The 11,221-nt window shown below is 41.3% G+C and overlaps 2 protein-coding genes across 3 annotated transcripts in view; one reads left to right on the top strand and one right to left on the bottom strand.

Moving 5' to 3' along the window:
• PKN3 (protein kinase N3) overlaps positions 1 to 4,785 on the top strand; it is a 21,680-nt gene extending 16,895 nt beyond the window's left edge. For both annotated transcript variants that reach the window (XM_033011977.2, XM_033011976.2), the window contains exons 16-22: positions 222 to 398; positions 489 to 551; positions 1,117 to 1,193; positions 1,754 to 1,896; positions 2,136 to 2,243; positions 2,809 to 2,889; positions 3,772 to 4,785. In XM_033011977.2, the coding sequence (XP_032867868.2) occupies positions 222 to 398; positions 489 to 551; positions 1,117 to 1,193; positions 1,754 to 1,896; positions 2,136 to 2,243; positions 2,809 to 2,889; positions 3,772 to 3,984 (862 nt within the window). In that variant the 3' untranslated portion in view covers positions 3,985 to 4,785. The remainder of the gene's footprint in view (positions 1 to 221; positions 399 to 488; positions 552 to 1,116; positions 1,194 to 1,753; positions 1,897 to 2,135; positions 2,244 to 2,808; positions 2,890 to 3,771) is intronic.
• A 769-nt stretch (positions 4,786 to 5,554) lies between these two features.
• ZDHHC12 (zinc finger DHHC-type palmitoyltransferase 12) lies at positions 5,555 to 11,116 on the bottom strand. Its single transcript, XM_042786634.1, has 5 exons — positions 10,973 to 11,116; positions 10,559 to 10,695; positions 9,537 to 9,623; positions 8,090 to 8,256; positions 5,555 to 7,484 (listed from the first exon to the last, which is right to left on the bottom strand). The coding sequence occupies exons 1-5, from the start codon at positions 11,055 to 11,057 to the stop codon at positions 7,175 to 7,177; spliced, it is 786 nt and encodes a 261-aa protein (XP_042642568.1). The 5' UTR covers positions 11,058 to 11,116; the 3' UTR covers positions 5,555 to 7,174.
• Between the last annotated feature and the right edge of the window lie 105 nt (positions 11,117 to 11,221).

The following is an 11,221-nucleotide window of genomic DNA, read 5'->3' as shown; positions in this document are numbered from 1 at the left end:
GAAACTTATAACAGTGCTACTTTCTAGCTTCTGTTGGAAAAACCTGAAGAACACTCTAAAACTCAAGGTTTGGAAGTATGTAAGATAAATATTGTATTAGCCCTCACTTTTTATTTCTCCAACTTAAGATGTAAAGATTTGCTTCTTCATCCTGTCTTTCTCGAAACAGGCTTTTCTGCCAAGTTTTAACATTAACATTTTTGTTCTTTGAATCCTGGCAGCTTGAATTGTGAGAAACGAATATTTGAAGTGGTCAATTCTTCTGATCATCCATTCCTTGTGAACATGTTTGCCTGTTTCCAGACACCTCATCATGCTTGTTTTGTGATGGAATATACTCCAGGTGGTGATCTTATGATGCGCATACATGAAGATGTCTTTCCAGACTATATGGCACAGTGAGTTAGAATTAATCTAGTTTCCAGGCACTATAATTTTTTTAACTTTATTCTAATATATATTTGATGATAACTATTTATCTCTTTTAGGTTTTATACAGCCTGTGTAGTCTTGGGGCTCCAGTTCTTGCATGAGAAGAAAATTGTTTATAGGTAATGCAGCAAAGAATCAAATATCAGATAGTTCAGCAACTTGAAAGTTTTTTTTTTTTTTTTGGAGCTCGCTATCTTGCTGGGGTTTCTAATCTTTCTGTCTTTATTTTCCCCATCGCCTGTTGCTATCAGCATGTTCATGGTGCTTACAGTAAAGAAAGTCATCTAGAAGCTATTCATCTGACATGTTGCAGGTGACTGATCCTCTGTGACATGTCAATGCATTCTGGGGGGCACCTGTAAGTCACTGCTTTCTGTTTTACTGTGATAGTCAAGTAATTTGTCATGCTGTTGTGGGATGCTCTTTTCCAGATGAATAAGCCCCACCCAGCTCCAAGCTGCTTTGTGAGCCTTTCATTAAGAGGAGAATATCAATAAGTTAAGGGGAATCTTCCAAATAATACATTATTTAAACCAAATGTAGACTTTACTCAAATGTACATAAACAAATCTACATAAACAAATGTAGATTTTATCCTCTAGCTTCTGCCTCTTGCTAAAAAGGATGTTGGATGGCAATCTTTAGACATCATCCCCCATTTTCCTTCCTCTCCTTTGCCTGCAGGGACCTGAAATTGGATAATCTCCTCTTAGATGCTGAAGGATTTGTGAAGATTGCAGATTTTGGATTGTGTAAGGAAGGTGAGTGACTTTAAAGCTAAAATTGAACCATCAGAACCAGTTTAGGATCTAGGCTTTAGTAATATGTTCACAAATACAGGTACTGAGGTGGTGGTGTGTAACTTGCATTCATCCCCATCTTAAAAATAAAAAAAAAAAAAAACACCAAAACCAAACCAAACCAATCCCCAACAAATCAAACAACAAAAAACCCTCACCTCTCTTGCCATAATGAACTTGGAAAGAGTACTTTGACCATAATCTTCAGGAAACTTATGGAAGAGTTTACAATGTGCTTCTCTGTTCAAAGGAGCCAGAATAGAAGATACTACAAAATGCATACTTGAGTCAATGAGCAGTGGAATCTGCAGGAAGTTTCCTTGGTTTTGCTGTTTATTTAAGCATTGTTTATTTCTTATTTGGAGTTGTTAGGGGCCTCAGGTTTCATACTTCCTTATTGGTACTTACAAGCATTGATGAGAATAGATTATCAAGTGATAAACTATGGCTTTTAGAAGGTGAGGCTGCATGCGATCCATTTAGTAATGTGTGCTGGATTTTACAAAAGTGTTCTCCTACAGGAATAGGTTTTGGAGACCGCACAAACACCTTCTGTGGCACACCTGAATTTCTGGCTCCGGAAGTCCTGACAGACGTCTCGTACACTCGGGCAGTAGACTGGTGGGGATTGGGGGTACTCATTTATGAGATGCTTGTTGGTGAGGTAAGGCCACCTTTCTGTAATTGGATCTTGATAAGCAGTCTTGAGGAGAGTAGTACCCAACCACCTGAGATAAAATTTTGCTGAATGTAGTCACCTATTTATTAGTACTTAAATTACATTTTTCTCATAGTGTTTGCCAAACACTAGTTAATCCATAGAAGTCCCTGCTGTTCTCATCCCTATTTAATAGTGAGGAATAGGTGCTATGTGGATTAAATAATAAAATGTCACAATTGCAGTCACCATTCCCTGGAGATGATGAGGAAGAAGTCTTTGACAGTATTGTCAATGATGAAGTTCGGTATCCACGATTCCTTTCATCTGAGGCACTTTCTATAATCCGTAAGGTAATGGGCTTGATGGGTCTCTGGGAGCATGAGGAATTTGTATTTACTGTGTAAGTAGATCAGAGGGACTCTATTAGAACCAGGTAGTGCTTGCGTGTGTAGTCTGGAGCTGCCTACACAGACTAAGGAAACATTTAAAATTATACCTATTTTTCATTTCTTTCTCTTTACATAAATGCTATTCTTCTGTCTAAAGAGGCTTCTTACTGAGGTCTCTCGCTGCTAATTCTGAATTGGAGACATGTTGATTCAAGGGCAGGAATGTCACAGTCAGTCAGTGGAGATGGCTTGATTCAGTTTTTGAATGGGACCCAGTAGTCACCGGTGCACAATTAAAATGAGATGCTTCGTGCAGCTTATAGCAGGCATCTTACTGATGTTGGCAAGCTGTTGACAAGGAGTTAGATTCTGAGCTATTACTAGCAGATTATGACCTTGCTGCAAAGTGAGAATGAGAAGATGCTGAGGGGTCAGTCCATCTCCTTTCTTTTGTTTTTCTCTCTGGAACATGATTTCTGTCCACCCTTTTTCCTGCTGTTTAACTTTGAACTGATATTTCATGCAGCTTCTTCAGAAATGTCCAGAGCGTAGACTGGGAGCAGGGGAAAAAGATGCAGAAGAGATTAAAATCCAGGCCTTTTTTAAGGTAGGAACTCACTTTATCCCTTCCCTTCATCTCTTGTGTTTGAGCTGAGAGTGATTTGCTTTCTGTTGGTATCGAGGCATATTTCCATTAGGTACCAGTGAGATCTCAGTGATAGCCTCTGTTGCTCCTCATTGCTCTATTCAGGAATATGTGTTTCAATTCATGTTTGAAATGACATCCCTCAAGTGTGTTTTCTGGGATCTGTAAGCTTCCAGAGCCAGTTTGTTATTTCTGATTGTGCTATTTCTATGTACAAACATACCTACCTTTTGAACCATCATCAAACACCCCTTTTTAAATCAAACTGCAGCAGTCAAAACTGCTGCCTGGTGATGACAGTAATTGCCAGTCAGTTTATTCGATGTCACCTGCATTTGCAGGATATACATGAATCCTAAGAGAAATTGAGGTTAAAGAAACATTTGTTTTGGGTCAGGGGTAAGTGTCTGTTGCAGACAAAGGTGTTACCATTCCTCCTTGTCATTACCCATCTGCCTTATAGCCTCTGGCTGGCTCTGCACTGGAGTAAGAAAATAACTTGGATGTCAGCAGAAATTGCTGGGAAGTCCACAGATCCACCGGTCCACAGCTGCACTTTAGTTTTGTCCCTCCTAAGCGTAGTCTGAGCTGTAGCTTTGTTTCTTGGTGTCCTGAAGAAAAGCCTTTAGGCTGTATGGAATCTCTGTACTATCTAGCTTGCACCATTTGCACCAACTATGCTGGGTTTTTTGGGCCTTTTTTCAATTCTTTTTTTTTTTTTTTTGGATACTAGAAATAAGACGTTGCAAATGATCTCAAAGGGAGACTGCATTCCTCACTTACTTTCACAATTCATAAATAATCTTAACGTCAATCTGGCCTGTTCACGTCCCTCTCTTACAGGAAATTGATTGGGATGCCTTGTTTGCCAGGACCCTGAAGCCCCCTTTTGTGCCCACTCTAAGAGATCCAACGGACATTAGCAACTTTGATGAAGAGTTTACATCACAAAAGCCAATCCTTACTCCTCCAGAGGAGGTTGGTCTCCTAACCCGTAAGGAGCAGACTGTTTTCAAGGACTTTGACTTTGTCTCTAGACACCTTTTAGGTGTTTGATTCCTGTGCTATAAGAAACATGAACAGATTGTTACCACCTTGAGAGAATGTAGAAAGGACTTGGCATGTGCAATGGAAAAGTCAACAGAATTCATAGAACTGGTAGTGCTGATGACCCCAGGATGAGAGTGCCCTGCAAGCTGAATTAACCTACTGTGGTTTTTTCAGCATCATTTGTTGGAGGGATACTGGATGTCAGTTATCTTCGAGTAGTTAATGTTTGACTGGATGTATCTGCTGTTGCCATTGAATATAGATGGTAATTTGCAATTTAAGATGGACTTAATTTAATGAAAACAAATCATGTCTGCAACCCAGGTTACTCTTTGCAAAAAGCCCAAGTAAGCAGCACGGCTTTTTAAAGTTGTATAGTAGCAGGGGGAATGGCCACTTGTCACTTATTTTCTAGAAAAGACATGCAGTGTTCCCTCTTTGTAATGATTTTATGCCCATTTCCACTCATAACTGTGTGTATGCCAGAGAAGGAATGGATTTTAACACAACCAAGACAATGATGTTTGGGTTTGATAATGATCCACTGATCTATCCTAAGGAAAATGAGTCTCTTCTACTTTGAGGATGCTAAATCTTAGCTCTTGTTTTTAATGATATAAAAAAGCCACAGCTTTGCATATGCTATTTTTTTTTAAATAAAGATACCTTTCCTTATAATGAAATTTCAGCTTTTCATCTCCTTCGTGTTAGCAAAATGTTTCAGATAAGGACTAACCATATTATGCTCAACAGGCAAGATTTTATTTTTCTCTGTAAATGTCAATAGAAATATTTTCTTCCTTCTCACTTGAGTGGTCTGTGTACGTATTGCATGGTGTCATCAGCTGTCACATACAAATGACTGCAGTCAGGTTGTCTCTCCACAGATTTTGTCAATGTGTATATCCTGTATCTTTTGGGATAGCTAAATAATGACAATGTTAATATTGGAAAACTGGTAAGTTAAAGGTGATTTCATTTGCATGGTAACTTATCTTGTAATTATACTTGATAAGATATATTTTCTTCTCGTAGATTCATGTTAGCTTGTTGTGCAAAAAAAGGAAGGGTGTCTAGAAATGAAACATCACACTGATGACAAGTAGGGATGCACAGCTACTACCTTTTCAGTTTGTCTTCAGCAGAGGTAGACAGAAGTTGAACTAAAGCAACTCTGCTCTATCTGGAGATGAGATTCAGGTGCAGCTAGTGAGTCATCATTATTAAATCAAGGCTGGTCCAAGTGCTTCAGGATTCAGAGAGGTAAGAGCTGTTTGTGCAAAACAGAAATTCTTCACGTGGCACCTAGATTTCCTATTTTCAAAGGTAAGTATAACTGCTTGTGTAAATTCCTGTGTACAAATATTCTTTCAACCTCCTCTGCCTTCCAGTGTAATGGTCCATTTAATGCAGGACATACATTTTCCTCACTCTTGTTTGAATAGTGATGTTGGCCCCTACAGTCTGTTTTGTGACTTTTCTTAAGGTCAAGGCCTCTGTAAAATGGTAAGTAGCACAGTGGATTGTTAGCACAGGTGAAACCTAGAACTTGGGTTCAAAGAGAGAGGCATAAAGAACCAAAAAAGGCATATTTAATCTTTTAATTTATAGTTTATAATAGAATGAAAACAACTGTAAATTACCATCCTGGTGCATTTTAAAAAGAATTACCAAACAGAACAAGACTGTGTACCTGCTGACAAATTTTTGACTGATACCTGAAAAAACAGTAATTGCTATGTGCCAGATGAGCCATGCTTCAGCAGGCACCACACTAACTGCAGAATCCTTTCTGGATGGCATAAGATTGTTACAAAACCAATTCTTAGTGTTCTGATACCCTTCTGATAGGAGTTTCTACCCTGAACAAACCAGACCACACTGATTACAAACGCTGGAGTTGGTCAAAAGAGGGATCCTTCCGCTGTTTTTAAACTGCTTTTAGACTGTCGTGCTGTATTAGTGGCTACACTGCCCCTTCAGGAGTGCTCATCAACTTTAAACCCTGAGTGCATCCTACCAGCTTGTCAGACGTGCTCTTGAGCTGGTGTGATTTCCTGAGCCAAGGCAATTACAGCACAAAATATTTTTAACTAAGGTTTTGTTGTGGTGCTGTTTTTTTTTTAAACAGAAAAGTGTCAGGACTAGAATTCCCATGACAAGGAAGCTTGCTGCTATCCTAGAAAGCTATCAGCACCTCCTCATCTCAATTAAACAAACAGGACCTAGAATCTTTCCTCTGGCATTGAAACTCTGTATTCTTTTATTAAAATTTTACTAGTGTGTTGAGGTAGTAGTATTACTAACAGTGTTACTTTTGAGCTAGGCAAGAAGTACCCACCTATGCTACTGGTTCTCACAAGCTACAGGAAAAGCCTGAGCATGAAGTTATCTGCAGAATTAATTCAGTATTACTTTTCTGTCCAAAGAAAAGTCGATGGTGTAATTCTTTGCTGACTTGATTCAAAATAGTTTGTGAATTGTTAACAGCACCATCAGCTTAAAGAAAAAACTGTTAGGAAGCTGGTCACAGCATCATAAAATCCAGACTAATTATCTCATAAGCTGAATTCGGTGCCTTACAGCTGTTTCTCATGCACATTAACACTTTTAAGCCTCAAATCTTCATGAAAAGCATTAAGTTGGGGCATATGGTCAAAATGAAATTTGCTTTTGACTGTCCAAATATTTACTCAAATATTTCTATTACGTGCCCAACACTACTGACAAAAGGCACTGCGGTTCTCACAGTGAGAACTATGTTGGAAAAAGGCCACAGGAATTATATTGATTCTGGCTGGTTTTGTCTGTAATAGCTGCTGTTCCCTAGCAGCAAAATGAGAGGGAAGCTTTGGGGAAAGAGAACTGAATGCTACTCCTGCATCTCTTCTGGAGAGATGTGGATGCAGTTATCAAAAGGAAGTAAATTTAGAGATACCTTTGCTCAGTCCAGAAATCGGCTCTGCTGGCTGTCCCAGAACCAGTGTCTTGCCTTTAACAGTGTTACTTGTATATAAAAAAGCAACTCTGACTATCCTTGAAGTGTAATTTGCAGGACGAACACGTTGTGGAACAGGTTGCGTAGTTCATGATGCACTAAAGTTCGGTGCAAGGAAACGGCAGCAATTGCATTAGCAAAGATTTATCCAGCAACCTGCAGCTGTGTTGGCACTCTGTCAGGTAGGTACTACTGTGACTAGACAGGCTCATTGTTCCTGTGAAAGTAGATTTTCTCCCATGTAGTGAGGTGGCATGAACAGAAGAATCTCCAGAGGTTGAGGATTATCCCTTGGTCAAAGGGATTCTCCAACTCGGAGTGTCGCAGGTAAGCGATGCGATGATGTGACATGAATTCCCAGGTGGTAGTGTTGCATGAGATCAGATAGAGGTGTGAAATAAGCAGTAACAAAACAACAATGGTGAATATGACTATCATGAGGAAGGACATGAGGAGGAGAATGTTGTGCTGCAGCCAGTCCCAGGACTGTTCAAAGTAGAGGCCTGACCTTTCGATTCAAAGAGAAATACATTTACAGTTAAAGACATAGAACTAGTTACATAAACCAAGCAAACTTGATAGCACATTTAAGTTTGATTTGTAATTAGTGAGCTGATGATAATTCTTACTACAGAGAGTCAGTATACTATATACTCATAAAAGACTGCACCAGTAGTGATTTAGGTTCTAAGAAGTTTAAAAGATGCCTAGTTCCAGACAGCTGAGAGACAATCATTTTCAGTTAACTCCTCTCCTGAGCAGACGTACAGGTAAAACCCTGCTGAAGTTTCCAGGACTTTGATTTGTAAACAAAGATTCTGTTACAGTAACTGAAGCAAAATCAGTTAGCTTCTGTACTGTTGTTAATTCTGTTAATTTAATCTTAAAACAAAGATAAGCAATGAAACACAAACTATCAGATTCTCTTCCACTACTGATAAGCTATGTTGTCCCTCAGCAGATTAGGGGGCTCAGAAGAGCTCATCTCCAGAATGCAAAAGGGGGTGAAGATGCAAAACCAATCCATCACTTCAGTGTTTTACATGAACCCTTCAGTGGGGCTTTAGGAGCACCAAAACTTTCAGCCGTCAAACCACTGACTCCAGGCCTTACCAAGCAACATGAGCTCCCCACAGCAGAACTACAAGCTGCACGCTCAAGTAGACTATGAAGAGGGGGTGATTCTTCTCTCCTACGCAGTTCTCCATCCAGGGACAGTGATGGTCATAACGCCGTACACAGTGTTGGCACAGCTGGCAGTGCTTGGCTCGCATGGGCTGCTGCAAAACAAAACCAAACACACACTAGCAATAGCCCACTGGTTAGGCTCCCTGTTTGGTAGAGGAGAACATCATGCAAGTATCGTCTTCCTCAACAGTAGAACTGTCCCAAAACCACTCAATTTTGAGGTAACAGCACAACATAAACATTGCTAAGACAATGTATTTATAAAGGAAATCATGATTTCCACTGGGACAGATACAAATGAGTAAGATTCAAATGAAACGACTCTTCCACACTACTATCTATACATTTTCTTTATTATCTACCTATTTATAGGAAGTTCAGTGTGCAAAGAAGGGAGATAGGGCCAGTCTGTTCTATTCAAGAAAGCACAAGCAGAGTGTTGAGGTGAAAAACTAGGACCACAGCTATTGCAGGGGTGGGATGTCTTTTATACACTGCATAGCGGTGGGAAGTGTCTCTACTCTGTGTGAATATGAGACACTTGCTCAGGAAAGCAGCTCAAGTACCAGGAATAGAAAAGATGAAAGATCTGGCTGAGGAATGTAGCAGGAGTGTGTCTCTTAGGATTTGTTCCTTGAAGCGTATATGTGTTTTGCCAGCTTCTCCTCTTGCAATGAGCTAGCTTCTTCTGGTAGATATTATTCAAGAATTTATGGAAGCTGGGATAATGCATGGTTTTATTAAACTGGTAAGGATCTCTCTGAAAATGGGCACTTCTAGGCTTTAGGCAAACTGTTTTAAGAGCAAATTTAATTGCTCTAATTTTTCCTTCATGCTATCTTTTAAACTCAGGCTAATGTTTTTGTTGGTTTTAGGCCTCCAAACAAGCTCACAGCTACCGGCAGTTCTTATATGTCATGCTCAACTGCTTTCCTGACTTTCTATCAAGATACCTTCAAAATAACCTTTTTGACACTACTGTAAGGTCTGTCTGATATGGCAGGAAGAATGTAGAATACAACTTTCCCATGGCCAAAGATCCTTGTTTCTGTGACTTGTTTCAGCCTTGGTAAAACATGCCAATGTCCATCACTACTACAACTTTAGCTACACAATTCATTTGGATCACTTTTCAATTCAGGACAGTATCTGAATTCAATTTGCTAGTATTTTCTTTTTCTGTGAGTTTTCATCAGGAGGGGGACCCTATGACAGAATTAATCAGATCTGCTGTGCCTCCAAACCACTAAACAGTGAGCAGATGATAGAGCAGAACAAACACCAGCAACAGCAGCTGAACAAAGATGTTGCCAAAAAATGTAAGCTTGCAAATTGCTCATCCCATTCTCTCTAGTGTGTTATAAATGCCTACCTTCACCATGCAGTAACCACAACGCCGCATCTTAATATTACTTGGAACTTGAGGTATTGCCATGCTTTGTTCTTCACTCTTGTCTGCCTACAAAAAGTAAGAGAAAAGGAGCGACTAAGGAGGTTTTGTGTGCTGCTGTCTTGGCGTGACTGAACTGTCTGGATCCTTTTACTTAACAGCTACACAGTGCTGGTTATTGCTATCATTAGGAAGGTTAAACAAAGTAATTTCTTAGAATTCCTACAGAAGCTGCAGACAGTTCAGCAGGGGAGAACAGGCTCCTGTACCCATAGAAAGAACGCTTGCAGAGAGGTGGAAATAATTGTAAGCAAGATACCACACCACTCTCAACACTACACTTTGGGACAAAAATAAACAAGGTTAGAATTTACTTCCAAACACAGTAATGATGTCTTTTCAGTATAAGCAGTGCTACTTATTTATAACACAGCCAACATTTACATTAATGATGGATGATTCAAATTGATAATGCTTTTGTCCCATACGATCTGTAAGGCAGTGAACCTAGAGCAGACTATCTCTCAGTTACTGAAATTTTGCATCTCCATTTACTTCACTCTAACTTGTTTGTGTACATACTGTCTGAGAGGGCAACAAATTTATAAACAGTTTGATAAATACAGTTACAGAGAGCTCTTTCTTCCAAGCTGGCCCTTCAATTTGCATTTGTACCACTTCACTGTCATTAGCATAAAATATGTCATGTATACATTCCATAACGTACTGCAGCTTCTGATGCAAGAGAGGATTTATGCTCAAATGGCTCACTGCACTTACAACAGGAGTGTAGTGTAAAAGACACACTTAAAATCTGTGAAGCCTATTGCAGCTACAGAATATGGAGACTGTGGTCTAATCTCCACTGGTCTCTGTGTGTTTCCTTTAGGCCAAGTGCAACAGAAACTGTTTCGGATTGTTCTTACCCAGCAGAGTGGGAAAAAGAAAAAAAGCCTATAGATTTTATAGCCTCACCACTTTCTTCCATTCATTAAGTGATATACCTCCACTTCCTCCTCAGACTTAACAAAACCCGGATCCATGAGAGACACCTTAAAGTACAGCAGAACAGAGCACAAAACCAGTAAGACGAAGATCAGTGGCTGCAGCAGGTCGCCGCGCTCCTCTTGCTTCTGCAGATCTGAAAGGTATCCCCCCCCCCCGCAAACAAAAGGAAAGAGAGCAGTAGTTCTTTGTGAGGCGGTTGGGATTTTTCTCGCGCGCCTTAACAAAGCGGTCTCGCACCTACGGGGAAGGGATGGGGGGAAAAAGCGGGGATAAACCCCCTAAGGCCGAACCACCCCCGCGCCCCCCCGCCGAGGCGGCCGCCGCCTCCCCTCAGGGCCGGCCCCCCCCCCCCGGGGCGGGCAGCCCCCCGCGGCCGGGGCTGAGGGAGGGGCGCGGCGGCCCCGCCTCACCTGTGCGGTGCAGGAAGAGCCCCAGCGTCAGCCCGCCGCTGAGGGCCGTGTGTGCCGCCCTCACCCACGGCCCGCCGGCCCCCATGGCGCCCGCCGGCCCGGAAGGGCGGGCAACGCGCGAGGGAGGGGCCTGGCCTGGCCGGTTGGGCCCGGCGGGAGCGGGGGCCGTTCTCTTCCTCAGCGCGGCCCCGGGATTTTCCCCGAGGGGGCCGGCGCCCCCGGCTCGGCTACCCCCCGAGTGGGAACCGG

This window comes from Tyto alba, unplaced genomic scaffold, assembly GCF_018691265.1.
Source record: "Tyto alba isolate M040663 unplaced genomic scaffold, T.alba_DEE_v4.0 Super-Scaffold_11, whole genome shotgun sequence".
Classification (NCBI taxonomy): Eukaryota; Metazoa; Chordata; class Aves; order Strigiformes; family Tytonidae; genus Tyto; species Tyto alba.
The sequence above is the reverse complement of the archived record's forward strand: the minus strand, read 5'-3'. Positions and strand labels throughout refer to the sequence as shown.